Source organism: Pseudophryne corroboree, chromosome 11 (genome assembly GCF_028390025.1).
Source record: "Pseudophryne corroboree isolate aPseCor3 chromosome 11, aPseCor3.hap2, whole genome shotgun sequence".
Lineage (NCBI taxonomy): Eukaryota > Metazoa > Chordata > Amphibia > Anura > Myobatrachidae > Pseudophryne > Pseudophryne corroboree.
In genome coordinates, this window is record NC_086454.1 from 143,999,763 (window position 1) to 144,024,767 (window position 25,005).

Sequence of the window (25,005 nt, forward strand, 5' to 3'; positions counted from 1 at the left end):
AAAAAGCCCACCATGCCAAGTTTACAGTTATAAACACAATGTAGGTGCAATACATGACTTTATAACCTGCATGGAATATAGACTGAATAGCCTATTAATATAACTTATGCAGTATAAACAATATGGCAGCCCAATTACCTTTGCAGCAGTGGTGCCTCTCCCCTCTACCTCTGAGCTCCGTGTAGCGCTGTGTCTCAGCGGGGAGCGGGTGCCGGGAAGCGGGACCTGGCACATTGCAGGGAGGCGGAGCACGCGATATACGCGGCCGTCGTTGAAGTGTGACCGTGGTCGAAGCAGCGCTATTGTGAGCGGCGGGTGGCCTGTGTTCACGGCGGGTGCGTGCGGGTCTAAGCCCCGTACAGCGCGGATGTAGCGGCTGGGCGGGCGGCCTGTGGTAGCGGCGGGTGCGGGCGGTTCTGAGCTCTGTACAGCGTGTAGCGGCTGGGCGGGCGGGCGGCCTGTGGTACAGCGCGCTGTTAGAACACTTTCCCCACACAGCGGGGCGGCAGCCTGCGCTGACCGCCCCGTTCCCCCCAGCATACCTTGTTTCCTGTAGGGAGGGCTGTGACGGGGCTTCTATCTGTAAGCTCCGTCCAGCTCTTGCAGCAGTCAGTGGGCTGCGTGTGGCTGTGAGGGTGCTCTTTGTGAGGACCGACACGCCATGCGCTGCCTTTGCGCAGCGGCACTATCCCGGACCCACATTTTTAGTATAAACTGGGAAGGGATGTGCTGAAGTCGTAAAACAAAAATAAAAATCAAAAAATATTCACTAAGTGTGGCAGCCCCACACCAGCCCTGTTGCTCCGACGAGCACAGAAAAAACACTGAGGTACTCTGGGAATATGGAGGGGAGGAGTGTTACTAAATTTGAATATTCAGTGCCCTGTTCCTGCGGAGGCCGTCCATATCCCAAGAGTACTCCAGTGACCCCTAGTGGATGAAAAAGAAACACACACATGTGCGCTGCGGTAAATGGTAGTCTGATCAGAGCAACAATTGAATAGCTCAGATAGTCACCCATTCATTTAGACTGCCAGCAGGGGGCACGCTCAAAAATGTAATCAGTCCCAAAGTAGACAAAATCAACTTTAAGATGGACGATTTCACCATGAGGTAGAGATCACTGATCATGAAAATATAAATGGGGATAGAAAGAAGAGTGTTATTGCTACACTCCAACAGGAAAGACAGAACCACTGACTAAAGAGAGAGTCTTCAGGTGCCTGCAAAACAAACCTAAATCAGTGGTAGTAACAGACTGGCTTGCAGCTGCTTATGGAGGTTAGAACAATCTAAAAGATAAATGTAATCTTATACATATAAACCTTCAATATATATATAAAAAAAAAAAAAAAATAAACTAATGGAAGCTATTGTACTGACCCATGGTTACCAAACATTTGGGATGGACTGAAATGCATTATTTTCACCAGCTTATGGCTAGCTTAAGAGGCAGTCTCAGGTTGCGTTTGCAGAGAGATCTTCTGCAGGATGCTTAAGCCATTTACCTTCTAAGCGTAACATAGAAGACTGCAACATAACTCCTCAGCCTAGGAGAGGTCCCTGAAATCTGAGACAACTATTCAATTCTTACAGGGATGTAAACCCCAACCTGATATGCTGGTGGGTTATCTACCATAACTACAGGAAGGGAAGTCACCAGTTTCTCACCAGCAGCCTATGCTGAATGCATAACTAACACCTGAATTCCTTCAGTGACATGGGGACTTTGTGACAAGTACAGGTCCCCAACACACAACCTCCTTACCGTTGATTTCTATGCAGATTTCGTCCTCACCGCCTTGGAAGCCAGCTCCTTTCTTGCCAGCAGCGATTTTCTGCTCCCACTCCTCCATAACCACAGCTTTCTCTTGGTCACTCAGGTAAGTTGTATCTGGATGTTTCTGTTGGATGTGCATCTTCACGGTGCTAATTTTGGGATTCATAAGAGTCACCCCACATACCATGCAAACCAATCCATCCTTTGCTGGGGTGTAGTCCATTAGGTACTCTAGCTTCCAACGGTCATGCTGGTACTTGCGGGGGTCCTTTGCTTTGCCCTGCAATCTTCCAAAAGCAAATTCCCAAGAAGCACCTTTGCCTTCGGGCAACACTCCAGCCCAGCTGCTCTCTTCCTCCTCTTCTTCCACAGGGTTACCGTCCGGCAATTGTATCACATTCATTCCCTGCTCTAAAAGAGAATGAGAGAGATACGGAGTTGAGAACTTCTACAAAGCTTAAGGGAAAATGTATCAACACTGCATTAAGAGTTAAAGTTTGGACTGATTATCAGTAATCTGAAATGAATTTTTATCTGTCTAGTTAATTGGTTTGATATTATATAATGCAAATTTAGCAATATTAGTAATACCCCTTTTCCACCTACGAGCACGGGTCGCAGCCGGGTGCCTGACACGGGAGCTGCCCCCTGCTGCGACCCGTGCTCGGTCCCTTTCCCATCAGCAGTCACAACCCGGCATATGCCGGGTTGGTGACGCTTCTAGTGACGCGGCAGGGGCGGCGCAGGGAGATCACATGATCTCCCAGTGCCGCCCTTCCATACAGTGTAAACGGGAGCCGTGTCGCATCGACACGGCTCCCGTTTACACTACAACCCTACCCGGATCATTCCCGTGTCCTACCCAGGTAGATAGCCGGGTAGGATTCACGGGTCACTTGATCCGGGTTGACCCTTTTCCACTTGCAAAAAACACGGGTAAATGCGCGCCCCCGTGCATTTACCCGTGTTTTTTGAGCTAGTGGAAAAGGGGTATAAATTAGCCTAATATGATTGGAATTAGGTCGGTAAAGAACAATGGAAAGAAAAAAACTTTAGTTATAAAAGTTATAACGTATATGCCCCAAATTTTACTGTATAGCAGAGGCTATTATAATTCTGGGGCACACTGATACCTTGGTATATACAGGGCACTGTCCTGGAGTATGCACGTATTGTCCTCCAGATGAATTCAGAGAAATTTATATAATGGCAAGTACCAGTGGTGGCTGCAGACCGTAGACACACACACTGGATGGGGGGGGGTTAACACATATAAACAAACATGCCATGTGTGCTGGCTGCCTTATCTTCCTTAACTTGGGGATCAGCAGCGCTGTGTTTCACTGAGCCGCCGCTGCACGCGGGACAGCACTCAGCTTGTCTTTTCTCTATAAGCTCGCCCACAGACTCAACCAATGGGAGTCTGAGGGCGGGCTTATACAAAAAGAAGAAGTGAAGCTAAATGCTGTATCCTGGGTGTAGCGGCAGCTGTGAAGCACACAGGGCTGCTGATCCTGATGTAAGGCAGCCAGAACATATTACATACAACATTGCGTGTGTGGTGTGCGCAGTAGCCCACGGGCTAAAGCTGCCACTGGTTAGTACCAAAAATCTTCTTTTCTCATTCACCCTATCTAGGGGGCTCTGAAATACCTTGGGGATGTTCCAAAGCCTAGGGTATGGTATGGTACGTTCAGGCAGCAATAAGACTGTTGCGCAGTCATGAGATACAACATTAGTGGAGTCATGCAGCCGCCACAGTCCGCAAACGGTCCAGTCACGCCTGTGTTGTCCGAACCACACAACCCCCCAACACGCCCCACCTCTGCCTGTCAATCAGGCAGAGGTGATCGCACAAGTGAGATGCTGTCGCATCTCACTGTGTGCGCAGGAGCAGTCCGGCTGCTGCGCGTGCACATACTTCACCGGACATCAGACTGCGAACACAGTCTGAATTAGGCCCTATGTTTGAAACGCCCAATTCACTGCAGCTAGAAGAACTTCATAACCCCAGTGGTCTTCGGCCTTCCGGCACACCCAAGAAAACTAAAGAAAAATGGAATGTAAAAAACAAAATCGCAGTATGAATTCCACAGAGCCACCACAGCATGCACAAGGAGGGCCTGTGGATCCTGGGTGATTTCTCCAAACAGAACCAACATGTAATCCTTCCTAATGGACATCTTGCAGACCCCACACCATCCAGCCTAAGACCATCAGATGGGAGACTCGAGAGGAAAACTGCACGCAGGCTCTGAAACAGTTTCTGTTATATGTAGTTTCACCCATTAAAATAACTGGACTGGTACGAAGACTCCAATATGGGCCGTGTATGCCATGCAGTGGAGAGGTTAATGAGTAAGATTAAGCTTGGAAGCACAGTGTTGAACTCTAAGACCCTACCAGGCCCAACAGAGAAGAAACTATGGGCCTAATTCAGACCTAAATTTAGCAAATCTACGATCAGTCTTCAGACATGCGGGGAGACGCCCAGCACAGGGCAAGTCTGCCCCGCATGTCAGGCCCACCGCCCGCCCTGCACAGCTGCGATACTTTTGTACTGGAAGAGTAGCTCCCTACCAGTACAGCTCCTGCGCGCTGGCAGTGAGCTATTCGTCGCAGCCACTGTAGCCCGCCCGCCCCCCCCCCCCCCCCCAACGTTCTGGGCATGCCTGTGTTGCACAGACCGCGACCCCTAAACGGCGGCCAAACACCGCCAGCCCGCCCAGCGACCGCCTCTGCCTGTCAATCAGGCAGAGGCGATCGCAGGGCTAAGACAGCCAGCACATGCGCAGTTGAGATTTGATCGCTGCTGTGTGAAAACGTACAGCAGTGATCAGGTCTGAATTAGCCCCTATGTACATTGCATAAACTAGGTACAAACACCATCATATGCAGTCTGCAGATATGGTAACATAGATCTGTGATCTAAATCCAGACAGCTAGAACACCTCCGCCCTGGAGAAGACCATGATATCTAGAGTTACAAAGGAGATATACAAAACATACACCATCACCCACTAGGCAGATACGGATCCTAAAGTATTAAAAACCAACTTGAGCATTGAGGGGAATATTTGCTAAAGCTTCTAAAACTGAAAAGCAGTGGTGTTGCCCATAGCAGCCAGATTCTGTCTATCATTTTCTAGGATGAAATAGCAAAAGGAGACTGAATGTGGCTGGTTGCTATGGGCAACACCATCACTTTCATTTTAAGATGCTTTTGTAAATCTACCTCTTAACTGAAACAGGACAGGGGAAAATAGGTTACTCGCTGATGAGTCAGCGGTGACTGCGCTTGGAAAACACATGATCTCCAGGCGCCACCCGTACACAAACTAGAAACTGGTCGCATCGACCCAGCTCCCGTTCACACCGCACAGTGAGCCGGGTTGAACACGAGTTCAACCCTGCTTGCGACCAGGGTTGAAAAACAGAGTCACTCGACCCGCTATTTCAACTCTTGCACCTTTCAGACCGCACCTAAATACGGGTTATGCGCGCTCATGTGCCAATAACCCGTGTTTATAGGTGGCGGTCTGACAGGGGTATAACTGTGCTAACAACCTGAGAAGAGCGTGAAGACTCCATGGCTTGGCTGAATGACACCATCCGTTAGAGCTTGTGACTCACAAAAGTTTTCAATACTGGAGACAGGTAATGCAAGGAGGATGGAAGACAAAAACCTGGATGGAGGCCCAAGAGATGCCTTTGACTGACAATACAAACAGAAGTGAGTGAAAAGCACATGATCACTTCTACCATAAAAGGTCCAGCACAACTTAACAGCTGTGATGTCGACAGAGCTAGTAACAACTTCCCAAGTGACGTGTGGGAGATTAGGATAGCATTGTTATGTCCTGCACATTAAACAGTTAGATCTAAACATCCAGAAGGCAGTAATATAGCCTGACTTGTCAAACTTGTAAAATGCAGAAGAGGACCATGGCTGCACAAATTAGGAAGCAAGGCAGGACACCACATATATGTGGGGAGGGCCAAAACCAAATACAGTTGGTCAAGCAAATCAGAACCCAACCATAACACAATGGGGAGAGTTCTAGTCAGGACCAAATGGATTCTGTATGGGATCCCAACGTTCGGGATCCAGGTGGTCATAAGAATGACGCCGGGATCCCAACAGTGAGTGCAGCGTGTCTCCTCACGGGCTCACTGCACTCGCCGCACTTCATTGTTAAAAAAAATAAAAATATTAAAAAAACACTCCTCTATTTAAGTACGACATTGTAGAGCTATTTGTGTGATATTTTCAAACAGTAGAAAACTTCCAACTGTTCATGAATGTGGACGCCATTACATTGGCTGAGTTTGCAAAATGTCCGACTTTTGTGGCAAAATCGTGCATTCTACAAACTCTGCTCCAATTACATTGCGGCCATGGAATTAGTAACTGGAGAGCGGCTCTCTAATTATACATGAAAGGGGGGCCTTAGTGTTCAGGTATTATTGCAGGTCGCCCTCCCTGTTGTGTAATGCTCCCTGCATGTTTCGGAATTGATGACTTGCACCATACACGTCCCTGGAGCATAGTGCCGACACACAGAGTCTGGGAGCCACCACAGAGTAATAGAAGCTGGGAGGAGCAAACAGCCAAGCGCCGGCCACAACCTAGCCCCCCAGGAAGTGTACACCATTTAAAGGACGAGGGAGGACTCATGGACACAACTGTATGATATAATGTGATTATTGGCACTACTGCATGGCATAATAAGGGGCACTACTGTGTGGAATAATATGAATTAGGGGCACTATTGTGTGGCATGTGAATTTTGGGTGCCAAGTGTGGCATAATGTGAACTGGGGGTATTCTATAGCAGAACATATGATGTAACTTTGATTAATGTTCTATTGCTGATATATATGTAACTGCATACATTAGCTTTAGCAATGCATTCAAAATTTTGCCCTTCAAAACTGAAATGTGCCCTCCTCATTGATCAGGAGAGAGAACACTAAAGACTCAGAGCAGAATACACAGCCACAGACGGATATCTATAAAAGAGTGGTAGAAGGAGGACACCTGCATGAGCTGGAACACTGCTCTCCTACCACAGCTGCCACCTGGTATGACGGATAGTAGCTAGGTGCCAGAGGCATACGCACTACGGAAAGGTGTTTATATTTTTCCACTGAAATATTTTTATTAGAGAAAAATTTTATCACAGAGCATACATGACAATAGATAAAAATAAAGACATTGTCGTGTTAACAGTAAGTCTGTAGTTGTATGTATAAAATAACATCGCTTGGGAATATGTATGAAAAACAAAATTTAAAAGAAGATAGAAAAAAGAAAAGGAATAAAAATAGAGAAAAAGGAAGAATAAAATGGGGGATATGATGCCACACAATGCCTCAGGTAAGGTTCAGAGAGCTCGTGTACAATCGAAGCGTAAACCGAACAGCAATCAGATAAATAGTAGAGCAGAAAGGGTTTAAGCATATAATCTATCCTGTGTCGCCCAGCATATCTGAAGGCGAAACAGGAAGCACTGTCTCCAGCCATTCAAAGAATCATAAACAGAGAAATGTGCCAGTTCCTTGAATTCAAGTCAAGTCAAGCTGTGTTGGGGAGGAGCAAAATAGTCAGACCAGGTCAACCATTTAATCAAAAGGGATTGTGAGCCTAAGGAATATTTGAAACCTATAGTTTCCATTTCAAAGTTGCGTTGGACAGAAGCTATAATTTTGGATAGGTGCGGTGGGTCAGTTCTTATCCAGTATTGAGCAATAGCAGCTCTAGCGGCTATAAGTATGTGTCCTATAATGTATTTGAATTCAGAGGGCATAGAAAAAGGGAAATAGTGTAGAAATACAATCTCAGGGCGAGGAGCAAGGGACACCTTTTTAACCTTTTCAATCAGACCAAAAACTTCCATCCAAAGTGGCTTAATAATCGGGCATGACCAAAATACATAGATTAACGTACCCTCCAACCCACATTGCCTCCAACAAAATTTGGAGGATTCAGGCCAGATCCTATGCAGTTTAGCCGGTATGCGATAGAGATCATATATTAGCTTGAACATCATTTCAGAGTGATTGATGCATCTAGACATCGTAAAAATATTCAAAAAAATCTTATTCCAGTCAATAGCTGACAAGGAAATATTGAGATCTGTCTCCCATCGCACTTGGATAAGGAGTTTCAAGTCATCGAGTGGAGAAAGGAGTGTAGCATACGACTGGGATTTGCCGCCTTTATGAGTTTCGGAGGAAAACTTAGTTCATAAATATGGGGGGGGGGGGGGGGGGGGAGAAGGGGACGAGAGAGGTTCAGGAATGTTTGCCATTATCCAATGTCGAATACGCAGATACATATAGAAGTCTTTTGTCGGTATCGAGTATTGGGCCTGCAGTTGTTGGAAAGTTTTAAGCCCCGAAGTATCATACAGATCCTTGATAAGTCGAATATCAAGCTCTCGCCATCTCTGAATAGGAAGATCTGGGAGTAGTTTTGAAACAGCTAAGAGGGATAAGTGAGTAGAGGGTAGGGGGCATTCACCCAGAGTAGCGACCAATTTGTCCCAGACTGTAAGGGAATTAGCTATACTCTTCATAGTTTTAGCAGAGGCGGGTCTATGTGAGGGTTTAACCCAGATCAAATCTGGCAGAGGGAAATCTGAACAGACATGTCCTTCTATATCCAAGGTGTTTATTTTTAATATGAATAACTCCAAAATAGTCATTAATGGTTACCGAGAAGTAAAGGGCTTTACAATACTAGTAAACATTTAAACAAGTACCTTATTATGGTAAGACATAAGGATGCAATGATTGTAAGCGAACATTCGGAGAATAATGGCCTCTTACAGAGATTATGGGCTGGTAGTCATAGACACGTCCTATAACATCACCGCCTCTTCTCCTCTCGTTTCTCTGGGAACCAATGCAATTGAGAAACATTCTCAAACAGAAGTTTAAAAGACAATGGCGCCTATTCATACAGATGCCCAGCAGGGGGACGTCACGAACGACTGAATCGCCCCCAATGTATTTATTCAAATAACAGGAAAATAAGGATTTTAAATCCCTACCGGTAAATCATTTCCTCAGAGTCCATAAGGGATACTGGGGTCACTTAGTACAATGGGGTATAGATTGGGTCCAAAGGAGCCAGTGCACATAAAACTTCAACAGGGTGTGCTGGCTCCTCCCCTCTATGCCCCCTCCCACAGCCCAGTCTAGGTAAAACTGTGCCCTAAGGAGAATGACATAACAAACCAGCACACACCAACACAGACCTACAAGCAACGTTAAACAGAAAACAACTGCTGATTTCAATAACTTTCACACAGGAGAAAAATAAGATTTTACTCACCGGTAAATCTATTTCTCGTAGTCCGTAGTGGATGCTGGGGACTCCGTAAGGACCATGGGGAATAGACGGGCTCCGCAGGAGACTGGGCACTCTAAGAAAGATTTTGTACTACTGGTGTGCACTGGCTCCTCCCTCTATGCCCCTCCTCCAGACCTCAGTTAAGGAAACTGTGCCCGGAAGAGCTGACATTACAAGGAAAGGATTTTGGAATCCAGGGTAAGACTCATACCAGCCACACCAATCACACCGTATAATTTGTGATAACATACCCAGTCAACAGTATGAACAACAACAGAGCATCAGACAAACCTTATGCAACCATAACATAACCCTTATTTAAGCAATAACTATATACAAGTATTGCAGAAGAAGTCCGCACTTGGGACGGGCGCCCAGCATCCTCTACGGACTACGAGAAATAGATTTACCGGTGAGTAAAATCTTATTTTCTCTAACGTCCTAGTGGATGCTGGGGACTCCGTAAGGACCATGGGGATTATACCAAAGCTCCCAAACGGGCGGGAGAGTGCGGATGACTCTGCAGCACCGAATGGGCAAACACAAGGTCCTCCTCAGCCAGGGTATCAAACTTGTAGAACTTTGCAAAAGTGTTTGAACCCGACCAAGTAGCTGCTCGGCAAAGCTGTAATGCAGAGACCCCTCGGGCAGCCGCCCAAGAAGAGCCCACCTTCCTTGTGGAATGGGCTTTTACTGATTTTGGAGGCGGCAAGCCAGCCGCAGAATGAGCCTGCTGAATCGTGTTACAGCTCCAGCGAGCAATAGTTTGCTTTGAAGCAGGAGCACCCAGCTTGTTGGATGCATACAGGATAAACAGCGAGTCAGTTTTCCTGACTCCAGCCGTTCTGGCTACATAAATCTTCAAAGCCCTGACTACATCTAGTAACTTGGAATCCTCCAAGTCACGAGTAGCCGCAGGCACCACAATAGGTTGGTTCAAATGAAAAGATGACACCACCTTTGGCAGAAATTGCGGACGAGTCCGTAATTCTGCCCTGTCCATATGGAAAACCAGATAGGGGCTTTTACATGACAAAGCCGCCAATTCTGACACACGCCTAGCCGAAGCTAAGGCCAATAGCATGACCACTTTCCACGTGAGATATTTTAACTCCACGGTCTTAAGCGGCTCAAACCAGTGAGATATCAGGAAACTCAACACCACGTTAAGATCCCAAGGTGCCACTGGTGGCACAAAAGGGGGCTGAATATGCAGCACTCCCTTTACAAACGTCTGAACTTCAGGTAGAGAAGCTATTTTTATTTTATTTTTTTTTGAAAGAAAATGGATAGGGCCGAAATCTGGACCTTAATGGACCCCAATTCTAGGCCCAAAGTCACTCCCGACTGTAGGAAGTGAAGGAAACGGCCCAGCTGGAATTCCTCTGTAGAGGCATTCCTGGCCTCACACCCAGCAACATATTTTCGCCGTATACGGTGATAATGTTTAGCCGTCACGTCCTTCCTAGCCTTTATCAGCGTAGGAATAACCTCATCCGGAATCCCTCTTTTCTACTAGGATCCGGCGTCCAACCGCCATGCCGTCAAACGCAGCTGCGGTAAGTCTTGGAACATACAAGGTCCCTGCTGCAACAGATCCTGCCCTAGAGGCAGAGGCCATGGGTCCTCTGTGAGCATTTCTTGCAGCTCTGGATACCAAGTCCTTCTTGGCCAATCCGGAACAATGAGTATTGTTCTCACTCCTCTTTTCCTTATGATTCTTAGCACCTTGGGTAAGAGAGGAAGAGGAGGAAACACATAAACCGACTGGAACAACCACGGTGTCACCAGTACGTCTACAGTTATCGCCTGAGAGTCTCTTGACCTGGCGCAATACCTCTGTAGCTTTTTGTTGAGGCGGGATGCCATCATGTCCACCTGTGGCAGTTCCCACCGACCTACAATCTGCGCGAAGACTTCTTGATGAAGTCCCCACTCTCCCGGGTGGAGGTCGTGCCTGCTGAGGAAGTCTGCTTCCCAGTTGTCCACTCCCGGAATGAACACTGCTGACAGTGCGCTTATGTGATTCTCCGCCCAGCGAAGAATTCTGGTGGCTTCTACCATCGCCACCCTGCTCCTTGTGCCACCTTGGCGGTTTACATGACCCACTGCGGTGATATTGTCTGACTGAATCAGAACCGGTTGGTCGCGAAGCAGGGTCTCCGCTTGACTTAGGGCGTTGTATATGGCCCTTAGTTCCAGGATATTGATGTGAAGGCAAGTCTCCTGCCTTGACCACAGCCCTTGAAAATTTCTTCCCTGTGTGACTGCCCCCCACCCTCGGAGGCTTGCATCCGTGGTCACCAGGACCCAGTCCTGAATGCCGAATCTGCGACCTTCGAGAAGGTGAGCACTCTGCAGCCACCACAGGAGAGACACCCTGGCTCTGGGGGATAGGGTGATTAACCGATGCATCTGAAGATGTGATCCGGACCACTTGTCCATTAAGTCCCATTGGAAGGTCCTCGTATGGAACCTGCCGAAGGGAATGGCCTCGTATGAGGCCACCCTCCTTCCCAGGACTCGAGTGCAGTGATGCACTGACACCTGTTTTGGTTTTAAGAACCAACTGCGACTTTTGAATATATAGAATCCAGCCGTGTTGCCGTTACACTTCCAGAGAAAGTGATACGCTGTTCAGCAACTGCTCTCTTGATCTCGCTTTTATGAGGAGATCGTCCAAGTACGTGATAATAGTGACACCTTGCTTCCGCAGGAGCACCATCATTTCCGCCATTACCTTGGTGAATATTCTCAAGGCCTTGGAGAGACCAAACGGCAACGTCTGAAATTGGTAATGACAATCCCGTACCGCAATTCAGAGGTACGCCTGATGAGGTGGATAAATGGGGACATGAAGGTATGCATCCTTTATGTCCCGAGTCACCATAAAATCTCCCCCTTTCAGGCTTGCAAGGACCGCTCTTAGCGATTCCATCTTGAACCTTTTCAGGTATATTTTCAGGGATTTTAAATTCAATATGGGTCTGACCGAACCGTCTGGTTTCGGGACTACAACATGGTCGAATAATAACCCCCTCCTTGTTGAAGGAGGGGAACCTTGACCACCACCTGTTGAAGATACAATTTGTGAATTGCAGTTAACACTATTTCCCTTTCGTGGGGGGAAGCCGGCAGGGCCGTCGGTGAGGGGGCATCTTCTCAAAGACCAGCTTGTATCCATGAGACACAATATCTATTGCCCAGGGATCTAACAGGGAGTGAACCCACTTGTGGCTGAACTTACGAAGGCGTGCCCCCACCGGGCCTAGCTCCGCCTGTGGAGCCCCAGCGACATGCGATGGATTTTTGTAGAGGCCGGGGAGGACTTCTGTTCCTGGGAACTAGCTGTGTTGTGCAGCTTCTTTCCTCTGCCCCCGCCTCTGGCAAGAAAGGACGCACCTCGGACTTTCTTGTTTCTTTATTCGAAAGGCTGCATTTGATAATGTTGTGCTTTCCTAGGCTGTGCAGGAATATAAGGCAAAAACATGCCCAAAGAGACAAGAGTATACTGGGTCCTAGAGTCACAGCTATGTCGATTTCTGCTTGACTTGTCCTGTAGAATATGCAATGGACAGATGATGCCGACTTAAGAGGCATATGGAAGGCTGAGGATTGTGTGGAGAAGGGTTCTCGGACCTGGTCTCCACAGCTATAGCTGGTAATTCTGATATTTTGCCTTATATTCCTGCACAGCCTAGGAAAGCACAACATTATCAAATGCAGCCTTTCGAATAAAGAAACAAGAAAGTCCGAGGTGCGTCCTTTCTTGCCAGAGGCGGGGGCAAAGGAAAGAAGCTGCACAACACAGCTAGTTCCCAGGAACAAAAATCCATCGCATGTCGCTGGGGCTCCACAGGCGGATATATATATATATATATATATATATATATATATATATATATATTAAAGATGCTGTCTTAAGAGATATGTATATATAAAACATGCCCAAAGAGACAAGAGTATACTGGGTCCTAGAGTCACAGCTATGTCGATTTCTGCTTGACTTGTCCTGTAGAATATGCAATGGACAGATGATGCCGACTTAAGAGGCATATGGAAGGCTGAGGATTGTGTGGAGAAGGGTTCTCGGACCTGGTCTCCACAGCTATAGCTGGTAATTGATATTTATATATACATATCTCTTAAGACAGCATCTTTAATATATATATATATATATATATATATATATATATATATATCTCTATATATACAAATATATATCTATATGCATACTAGGGTCTCAATCTCTGCTGATAAGGTACCTGTCCACGCTGCCACAGCGCTATAAACCCATGCCGACACAATTGCCGGTCTGAGTAGTGTACCAGAATGTGCACGCTATCTGCAGGATCCCTGAGAATAGCTAGGGCTACCTTCTGGGCAAACGTGACACCCTAGGGGAAGATTCCCATCACATCCTGGCCCTAGTGGGGAAAGGATACTGCCTGAGAATACTTTGTGGGAAGCTGCAGTCTCTTGTCTGGAGATTCCCGCTCTTTTTCCTCATGAGAGGAGGGAAATTTACCTCAGCTTTCTTCCCCTTAACATGTGTACCCTTGTGCCAGGGACAAATGAGTCATCAGTGATATGCAAATCATCTTTTATTACACTAATCATATATTGAATACTTTTCTGCCATTTTGGCTGTAACTTTGCATTATCGTAGTCGACACTGGAGTCAAACTCCCTGTCGATATCAGTGTTTATTATTTTGGATAGTGAGCATTGTGAGACTCTGAAGGTCTCTGTGCCATAGGGACAGACATGGGTAGATTTCCTGTCTGTTCTCTAATCTTTTGTGCAATAAATTCACCTTAGCACTTACACATATCCAAACAGGTGTCGGCGTTGTCGACGGAGACACCCTCTCACACATATTTGCTCTATCTCCTGCTTAGGGGAGCCTTTTACCTAGACATGTCGACACACACGTACCGACACACCACACACACAGGGGATGCTCTATTTGAAGACAGTTCCCCCACAAGGCCCTTTGGTGAGACAGAGAGAGAGTATGCCAGCACACACCTCAGCGCTATATGACCCAGGAATCACACAGTAACTTAGTGTTAACCCAGTAGCTGCTGTATATATTGTTTTTACGCCAAATTTGTGCCCCCCCTCTCTTTTTCACCCTCTCTATCGTGCTTCTGCAGGGGAGAGCCTGGGGAGCTTCCTCTCAGCGGAGCTGTGGAAAGAAAATGGCGCTGGTGAGTGCTGAGGAAGGCGGCCCCGCCCCCTCAGCGGCGGGCTTCTGTCCCGCGATTTTGTGTAAAAATAATGGCGGAGGCTCATGCATATTACAGTGCCCAGCTGTATATATGCTGCTTTTTGCCAGGAGGTACTCAATTGCTGCCCAGGGCGCCCCCCCCTGCGCCCTACAGTGACCGAAGTGTGCGGGTTAGTGTGGGAGCAATGGCGCACAGCTGCAGTGCTGTGCGCTACCTCATATGAAGACAGGAGTCTTCTGCCGCCGATTTTGACGTCTTCTTGCTTCAACCCGCCAGCTTCTGTCTTCTGGCTCTGCGAGGGGGACGGCGGCGCGGCTGCGCGGCTGCGGGAACGGACGACCAAGGTTAAGTTCCTGTGTTTGATTCCATTGGAGCTAATGGTGTCCAGTAGCCTAAGTAGCGCAACCTAGCCGCAGTTAGTAGGTTTGCTTCTCTCCCCTCAGTCCCACGTAGCAGAGAGTCTGTTGCCAGCAGAAGCTCTCTGAAAATAAAAAAACCTAACTAAAATACTTTCTTAATAGCAAGCTCAGGAGAGCTCGCTAAAATGCACCCAGCTCCTTCCGGGCACAGATTCTAACTGAGGTCTGGAGGAGGGGCATAGAGGGAGGAGCCAGTGCACACCAGTAGTACTAAATCTTTCTTAGAGTGCCCAGTCTCCTGCGTAGCCCGTCTATTCCCCATGGTCCTTACGGAGTCCCCAGCATCCACTAGGACGTTAGAGAAATAGGATTTTAAATTACATACCGGTAAATCCTTTTCTCATAGTCCGTAGAGGATACTGGGGATCCATTTAGTACCATGGGGTATAGACTGGTCCACTAGGAGCCATGGGCACTTTAAGAATTTGAGAGTGTGGGCTGGCTCCTCCCTCTATGCCCCTCCTACCAGACTCCGTCTAGGAAACTGTGCCCGAGGAGACAGACATACTTTGAGAGAAGGATATAAAAGAATAGTGGTGAGATTCCAAACCAGCACATACACACACAAACAATAGGAAAGCTAAGCTAACCAAACTTGAAACAGGAACAGCTGAACCAAACAATAATACTTACCCAAGTAACAGTGCAGGAAGAACAAGCATTGGGTGGGCGCCCAGTATCCTCTACGAGAAAAGGATTTACCAGTAGGTAATTAAAATCCTATTTTCTCTTACGTCCTAGAGCAGGGCTGGCCAAACCGGTCCTCAAGATCTACCAACAGTTCATGTTTTCCAGGCCTCCTGGAGATCTGTAGAATTGTCAGTTAGGAATGAATGCAGCACATCTTAATTAGTAATGACTACACCTGTGCACCCGCTAAGTGGTCTGGAAACTGTGAACTGTTGGTAGATCTTGAGGACTGGTTTGGCCAGCCCTGTCCTAGAGGATACTGGGGATCCTTTTAGTAACATGGGGAAGTACCAACGCTCCCAACCCGGGTGGGATAGTGCTGCGGTTCCTGCAGAACTGATTGGCCTCTGAGGACCTTCAGTTTGGTCAAAGTATCGAACTTGTAGAACTTTGCAAATGTGTTTGAACCTGACTAAGTAGCTGCTTAGCAGAGCTATAAGGCAGAGACACCGCAGGCAGCCGCCCAAGAAGAACCCACCGATCTACTCGAGTGGGCCTGTACAGCTTTAGGAACCGGCAATCCTGCCGTGCAATAAGCTTGCTGGATAGTGAGCCTAATCCAGCGCGCAATTGACTGCTTTGAAGCAGGACATCCAATCTTATTGGGATCGTAGAGAACAAACATCAAGTCCAATTTACTGTGACGAGCTGTTCTCTTTACATACACCATCAAAGCCCTCACAACTTCCAAAGACTTTGAAGTACCAGAGGTGTCGGTAACAACCGGAACCACAATAGGTTGGTTGATGTGAAACGCAGACACCACCTCAGGAAGAAATTGCTGACGATGCCTGAGTTCAGCTCTATCCTCATGGAAAATTAAATAGAGGCTTTTGTAAGACAATGCCCCCAGTTCCGACACACGTCTTGCTGAAGCCAAGGCCAACAGTGTGAACGTCTTCCTCGTAAGATATTTTACATCTACCTCCTGTAACGGTTCAAACCAGTCCGATTGGAGGAACTCCAGCACCAAATTGAGATCCCAAGGTGCCAGGGGAGGCACAAAGGGAGGTTGGATGTGCAGAACACCTTTCAAGAACGTCTGGTCCTCAGGAAGAGAAGCAAATTGTTTCTGAAAGAAAATGGCCAAAATCTTGACTTTTATGGAGCCCAAACGTAGGCCGACATCCACACGCGACTGCAGAAAAAGCAGGAAACGACCCAGATGAAATTCCACCGCAGAATAATTTCTGCTCTCACACCAAGAGACGTATTTCTTCCAAATACGGTGGTAATGTTTAGACGTTACCCCCTTCCTGGCTTGGATCATAGTCGGGATGACCTTGTCAGGGATGCCTCTCCTGGCTAGAATCAGCCGTTCAACTTCCATGCCATCAAATGTAGCCGTGGTAAGTCTTGATAGACGAACAGGCCCTGTTGCAGAAGATCCTCGCGAAGAGGTAGAGGCCACGGATCTTCGAGGAGCATCTCCAGAAGGTCCGCGTACCAGGCCCTACTTGGCCAGTCCGGCGCAATGAGAATTACTTGAACCTTTTCCCTTTTTATTTTTTTCAGAATTCTTTGGATCAGAGGAAGTGGAGGAAACGCGTACACCATCTGATAGACCCATGGAGTCGTCAGAGCGTCCACACTGCCACTGCCCGTGGGTCTTACGACCTGGAACAATACCGCTTGAGCTTCTTGTTGAGACGAGAGGACATCATGTCAATTTGTGGATATCCCCATCGATGTGTCAAGCACCTGAACATCTCCAGGTGAAGGCCACACTCCCCCGGGTGCAGGTCGTGTCTGCTGAGGAAGTCTGCTTCCCAGTTGTCTACTCCCGGAATGAAAACCGCTGACAACGCCACAGCGCATTTTTCTGCCCAGAGGAGAATTCTTGACACCTCTGACATTGCTGCTCTGCATTTCATTCCACCCTGTCAGTTTATGTACGTCACTGCTGTCATATTGTCCGACTGGACCTGAATAGCCCGATCTTGAAGATGATATGAGGCCTGCAGAAGAGCGTTGCATATAGCCCTGAGTTCCAGAATGTTAATTGGAAGGATGACTACCTGACTTCACCATCATCTCTGAAACTGCACCCCCTGGGTGACTGCTCCCCAACCTCTGAGGCTTGCGTCCGTGGTTAGCAGAATCCAAATTTGAATCCCAAACCGTCGGCCCTCGATTAGGTGAGAAGTCTGCAGCCACCACAGAAGGGAGATTCTGGCCTTTGGCGACAGACGGATCCTCTGGTGCATGTGAAGATGTGAACCGAACCATATGTCCAACAGGTCGAGCTGGAAGGGTCTTGCATGAAACCTTCCGTACTGAAAAGCCTCGTAAGAGGCCACCATTTTCCCCAGAAGGCGAATGCATAGATACACCGATATCCGGGTTCGCTTCAGGACATCCCGAACCATCGACTGGATTACCAATGCCTTTTCCAAGGGAAGAAAAACTTTCTGCGACTGTGTCCAGTATCATTCCCAAAAATAGGGAATGATAGGAGTTGGTTCTAAGTGAGATTTCGGAAGATTTAGAATCCACTCATGATCCAGGAGTAGTTTGGTTGTGAGGCCAATGCTGTTCAACAACCTCTCCCTGGATGGAGCCTTTATCAGAAGATCTTCCAGGTATGGAATTATGTTCACTCCCTGCTTGCGAAGTAGAAACATCCTCTCTGCCATCACTTTAGTGAACACCCTCGGTGCCGTGGAGAGACCAAAAAGCAGGGCCTGGAACTGGTAGTAACAGTCTTGAAGTGCAAATCGTAGATAAGCCTGGTGAGGCGGCCAGATCGGAATGTGAAGGTACGCATCCTTGATATCCAGAGACACTAGGAATTCCCCCTCCTCCAGACCTGAGATCACCGCTCTCAGAGACTCCATCTTGAATTTGAACACTCGTAAGTACGGGTTCAACGACTTGAGATTCAAAATCAGTATTACCGAACTGTCCGGTTTCGGTACCACAAAAAGTTGGAATAATAACCCTTGTTTTGGAGAGGAGGTGGAACTGGAACAATGACCTGAGTCTGTACCAGTTTTTGAATGGCATCCTGTAAGGTTATACTTTCCTCTTGTGAAACTGGTAAGCCTGATTTGAAGAATCTGTGATGTGGGAGCTCCTGAAACTCCAGTCTGTAGCCCTGGGAAATAAGATCTATTTTCAGTCGGGCTCCCACCTGCAAGTCTTCCAGGCATCACGGTCCACCATCATGCTGAAGGCTTTGAGGAAGCAGAGCTGGAGCTCTGTTCCTGAGAACCGGCAGTTGTTGGTTTGCAAGGTTTACCTCTTGCGCCTCTGTTGGCTGTATAACATTCTCTGACTTTGCCCTTAAACTTGGCAGTCCGAAAGGACTGTAGAGTAGGTCCTGAGTAGGTCTTCCTGGTTTGGGGAGCTGCAGAAGGAAGATATGTGGACTTACCCACATTAGCTTTGGAGATCCATTTGTCTAGTTTTTCTTCAAATAAGAACTCTCCTGTGAAGGGTAGACCTTCCACGCCTTTCCTGGAGTCCGCAGTGCACTGGCGTAACCAGAAGCCCCTGCGTGCTGACACTGCCATAGCAGTGGTACGTGCATTAAGCAAACCTTATTTTATGGCTTTGCAGAGTCCTGTATATGTTGCAGGAGTAAAATAATCTCCCCCCAGATAAGGAATACAACACCTCAATTAGGTCACCTGACCATTTAGCAATGGCTTTAGTAATCCACGCACATGCTATAGTGGGTCTCTGGGCCACCCCAGCAGCCGTGTACAAGGATTTGAATGTAGTCTCAATTTTACGATTGGCCGTGTCTTTCAGGTAGGCTGCACAAGGGACAGGTAATACAATTTTTCGTGACAACCTGGACACTGATGCATCCACTATCAGTGGACTTTACCATTTTTACCCTATCCTCAGGAGGAAAAGGAAAGGATGAGAGTAATCTCTTATAAGGATTAACCCACGGTTCTTCAAACACGGTATTCAATTCCTTTGACACAGGAAAGTGACTGAGGACTTCTTTTTTAAATTAAAATAAGATTCCTCACACTCCTCTGCCACCTTATCAGGAATTTGCAGAACATCTCTGATAGCTTCTATAAGAGCCTCTATTCCCTGTGACAGAGCAGCATCCCTCCCCCTCTGAGTCCACCTCCCCCTCCTCCATGTCTGACCCTTCAGCATCGGAGTCAGACTGCAGGATATTGGCCAGAGATCGTTTTTGCGGACAAATAGAGTACGGAGATGCTTGTTTGGGGACTGAGTCTCTGTTCATAATCTCATCCACAGACTGTCTTACGTATTGCGTCTCTTTCTCATGGCGGGACAATTTATTAGAGATATTGGAAATCATTCCATTAATGGAATCCAGCCACGCTGGTTCAGCCCCGCTAGCCTGAGAAGGTGCACTACACTGAGTACATAGTAGTGAGCTCCCTGGGGAAGAGGAACACTTTGCCGTACAAGAAACACACTCTTTCCCTGACACATTGTAAAGGTAACAGCGCGCACACACACACACACACACACACACACACACACACACACACACAGAGGAAAGGTTAAAAACACAATTAACCCACAAAGATATTGTAGCCAGCACACTTATTGCTAATGCCTAGCTAAGCGGGTCACAGACTAAGTACCCAGATTGGGGACTTAGTACACTAATAGTCGCTTCCATCCTGCTATGACCCCCTGGTACCGCTGAGGTAATCTGGAGTCACACCAGAGGAGCTGCGCGTCCCTGTCAGTCAGCGTCTGTGTCCACTCTAGAAGGATAATGGCACTGGTGAGCTGCTGGATCCGCTCATAGTGAAGCTCACGTCCCTTCAATGGCGTGCGGTCTTCCCGCATTTTTTATACTGGCTGAGGTAATTTTGTGCTCAAAATGGAGACAGAGCCGTTTTAAGGTTTTGATTGCCAATCTGGGTACTGTGTACAGTGTACTGAGACGCAGTTGTGTACAGAGTCTGGAGACGCAATCCGCCCCGGTTAGAAGCTATGCGTCTCCGTACCCTCATGCCGCCATAACGGCCGGCGACTCGCTAACCGGTACGCCGGCTTTGTATTCACCACTCTTCTTTCTTCTGGCTCTGTTAGGGTTGGCGGCGTGCTGTGGGATGTACGCTCGCCGTGGTGGGGCTTGCGAATAGTTCCTTCAGGAGCTAGCGTCCTGTCAGCGGGGAACGGGACCATTAACCCTTCAAGAGGTTGGGCCGCTCCCTCCCCGAAGTCCCACGAAGCAGGCAAGCTGGTGCCATCCAGTCCTGCCTGAAAATAACAAACTGTAAAATAAATGCAGAAAACTCTTCAGGAGCTTCCATAAGCGTGACCGGCTCCTCCGGACACATTTTCTAAACAGAGTCTGGTAGGAAAGGCATAGAGGGAGGAGCCAGCCCACACTATCAAATTCTTAAAGTGCCCATGGCTCCTAGTGGATCTGTCTATACCCCATGGTACTAAATGGATCCCCAGTATCCTCTAGGACGTAAGAGAAAGCCAAATACCACCTGCAGAGTGGCATACTACCGAGATGGGCGCCCAGTATCCCTTATGGACGCTGAGAAAAGGATTTACCGGTAGTAATTTGAAAATCCTATTTTCTCTATCATCCATAAGGGATACTGGGGTCATTTAGTACAATGGGGACGTCCCAAAGCTTCCAGAACGGGCGGGAACGTGGCGAGAAGACTGCAGCACCACCTGCCCAAACTGGGTATCCTCTTTGGCCAGTGTATCAAATTTGTAAAGCTTTACGAACGTGTTCTTCCCAGACTGTGTAGCAGCATGGCACAATTGTAAGGCCGAGACTCCGCGGGCTGCCGCCCAGGATGAACCCACTGATCTTGTTGAGTGGGCCCGGATAGACTGTGGAATAGGCAAGGCAGCCGAAGAATAGGCATGTTGGATAGTCAGCCGAATCCAGCGAGCAATTGACTGCTTAGAAGCAGGGAACCCCTCTTTCTGAGCATCATGCAGCACGAAAAGGGAATCCGTCTTTCTAACCCGAGCCGTCCTCTGAAGATATATCTTCAAGGCTCTCACTACATCCAATGACGCTGGAAAATTAGACGTATCAGACTTAGCTGGAACCACAATCAGTTGATTCAAATGCAACGCAGAGACCACCTTCGGCAGAAACTGCTGTTGAGTACTGAGCTCAGCTCTATCCTCGTAAAAACATCAAATAGGGGCTCTTGCATGATAAGGCCCCCAATTCTGAGACACGTCTGGCAGAGACCAAGGCCAGAAGCATCACCGTTTTCCAGGTGAGGAACTTCTTTTATACCGTAGTCAAAGGCTCAAACCAGGAAGACTGTAGAAAATTCTGATAAGATCCCGCGGTGCCGTGGGCGGCACAAAAGGTGGTTGTATGTGAAGCACACCTTGTAAAAAGGTCTGGACCTCCGGTAATCCTGCCAATTTCTTCTGGAAGAAAATGGACAAAGCCGAAACTTGAACCTTAAGGAAGCCAAGGCATAGACCTTTATCCACGCCAGCCTGCAAAAACCACAGAAAACAGTCCAATTTGAACTCCACAGGAGAACAGAGACTGTCCTCACACCCAGACACATATCGTTTCCAGATATGATGGTAATGTTTGGAAGTTACTGGTTTCCTGGCCTGAATCATGGTCACCACGACTTTGTTCGCAATACCCTTCCTAGCTAAAATACTCCACTCAACCGTCATACGAAGCCACCGTAAGTCTGGATAGACAAACAGACCTTGCTGAAGATCCCTTCTTAGCGGTAGGAGGCCTTCTACTGACATAGCTAGAAGGTCTGCGTACCACGCTCGTCAAGGCCAATCTGGGGCGATTAGAATCGCCTGCACTCCTTCCTTCCGGAGCCTCTTGAGAACCCGTGGGAGTAACGGAATGGGAGGAAACAGGTACACCAGCTGATAAGACCAGGGCGTCGTCAGGGCATCCACTACCGCCCGAGGGTCTCTGGATCTGGCACAATACTGCCGGATCTACTTGTTAAGCCGAGACGCCATCAGGTCTATCTGCGGACAACCCCATTGGTCCGTCATCTGTCGTAACACATGTGGAGGAGGCCCCACTCCCCTGGATGAAGGCCGTGACGACTGAGGAAATCCGCCTCCCAGTTGTCCACACCTGGAATGAATATGGCAGATATTGCCATTGCATACTTTTCTGCCCAGAGGAGTATTTTGGACACCTCTTGCATGCAGGCCCTGCTCTTTGTACTACCTTGACGATTTATGAACGCCACAGCCGTGGCGTTGTCCGACTGAATCTGGATGGCTTGATACACTAGCAGGTGCGAAGCCTGAAGCAAAGCTCGACGATCGCTCGGAGTTCCAGGATGTTTATGGGAAGAGTGGCTTCATGGCTTGACCATCTGCTCTGGAACGGTGCCTCTCAGGTGACAGCTCCCCATCCTCTCAGACTCGCATCAGTCATGAGAAGGATCCAATCCTGGATTCCGAATAGTCATCCCTCCAACAAACGGGAAGACTGCAACCACCACATCAGCGAGATCCTGGTCTGTGGTGACAGACGTATGATCTGCTGCAGGTGTGAGCCTGACCACTTGTTCAGGAGATCCAACTGGAACATCTTAGCATGGAATCGTCCATATTGGCTTGCCTTGTATGAGGCTACCATCTTCCCCAGCAAGCAAATGCAAAGGTGTACTGACACCCCGATTTGGTTTCAGAACTTCTCGGACCATGTCCTGAAGTGCCCTTGCCTTGTCTGCTGGCAGGAACACCTTCTGAGCCACAGTGTCCAGAACCATACCCAGAAACTGAAGCCTCTGGGTCGGCACCAGCGGAGACTTGAGAAAATTCAGAATCCACCCGTGGAGTGACAAGAATTGAGTGGTACAGCCGATGCAGTCCAGCAGCTGTTTCCGGAGACCTTGATTTTATTAGAAGATCGTCCAAGTAGGCAACGATGTTGACTTGGTGAAGACTATCGGAGCCGTAGACAGGCCGAATGGCAGCGCCTAAAACTGATCATTTTCTATCTGCAGAGCAAACCTGAGGTATGTTTGGTGAGGAGGCCAAATTGGGACATGAAGGTATGCATCCTTTATATCTAGGGACATTAATTCCCCTTTTCCCAGCCCCAAAATGACCGCTCTCAGAGACTCTATTTTGAATTTGAATATCCGAAGACACGGGTTCAAAGCTTTTAAGTTCAAAATGGGCCTTACTGAGCCATCCAGCTTCGGTACCACAAAGAGGTTGGAGTAATACCCCTGGCCTCTTTGTTGATGAGGAACCGAGGCAATTACCTGGGAACGAACCAACAGTCGTAGTGCTTCCAGCAACATTACTTACTACCTGGGAAGCTGGCAAACTTGAATTGAAAAACCTGTGAGGTGAGAAGTTTTGGAACTCTAGTTTGTACCCCTGGGAGACGAGTTCTTTCACTCAGGCATCCTGGCAAAACCTCTGCCAAATGGTACTGAAAGATTTTAAGCGAGCTCCCACCTCGAGATCCCCCCGGGATGGAGGGATGACGTCATGCTGAAGTCTTGGGAGGGAACTGAACCGGTGCTTGGTTCCCGAGAACTTGCCACGGCAGGTTTGCGTGACTTGCCCCTACCGCCCCTTGCGGCATTTGAAGCACCTCCGGCCCTTCCACGGTAAGAGGGTCTGGCCGGTGGAGCTGCAGATGGGAGAAAACAGGATTTTGATACCTACCGGTAAATCCTTCTCTCCTAGTCCGTAGAGGATGCTGGGGTCCACTTCATGACCATGGGGTATAGACTGTTCCGCAGGAGCCATGGGCACTCTTAAGACTTTTCAATGGGTGTGAACTGGCTTCTCCCTCTATGCCCCTCCTCCAGACCTCAGTTATAGGAACTGTGCCCAGGGAGATGGACATTTCGAGGAAAGGATTTACTTTAATACTAATGGTGAGATACATACCAGCTCACACCTCAACCATGCCGCACAACATGGCATTCAAAATAACACACGCCAACAGGCATGAACCAATTACAGCAAACATGCTGAAACTAATAAAACACAACATGTGTAAAACAAAACTGCAGGTAAAGTACGCACTGGGACGGGCGCCCAGCATCATCTACGGACTAGGAGAAAAGGATTTACTGGTAGGTATCAAAATCCCGTTTTCTCATACGTCCTAGAGGATGCTGGGTTCCACTTCGACACAGAAGGAGCAGTACTTGGCAGACAGGCAGTTTTGGCCGTAGCCAAGTCAGCCACAATTTTATTTAAATCCTCCCCAAACAGAATATCTCCCTTAAGGGAGTACCTCAAGGGTTTTTCTAGAGTCCAGATCCACAAACCAGGATCTCAGCCACAATATCCGGCGATCCAGGACTGACGTAGTAGAGGCCTTGGCTGCCAGGATACCGGCATCAGAAGCCGCCTCTTTAATATAACGAGAAGCTGTGACAATATAAGACAAGCATTGTCTAGCATGGTCAGAGGAGATTTCAGCATCCAACTCCAAGGCCCATGCTTCAATGGCCTCTGCAGCCCAAGTAGCTGCAATAGTGGGCCTTTGTGCAGCACCCGTGAGGGTGTAAATCGCTTTCAGACAACCCTCCACACGTTTATCCGTAGGCTCTT

General features: G+C 48.0%; 1 protein-coding gene across 3 annotated transcripts in view; it reads right to left on the reverse strand.

The window, feature by feature from the left end:
- The window catches only part of ZFTA (zinc finger translocation associated), a 52,849-nt gene that overhangs the window by 6,404 nt on the left and 21,440 nt on the right, over positions 1-25,005 (reverse strand). For all 3 annotated transcript variants that reach the window (XM_063944904.1, XM_063944903.1, XM_063944905.1), the window contains one exon: positions 1,769-2,191. In XM_063944904.1, the coding sequence (XP_063800974.1) occupies positions 1,769-2,191 (423 nt within the window). The remainder of the gene's footprint in view (positions 1-1,768; positions 2,192-25,005) is intronic.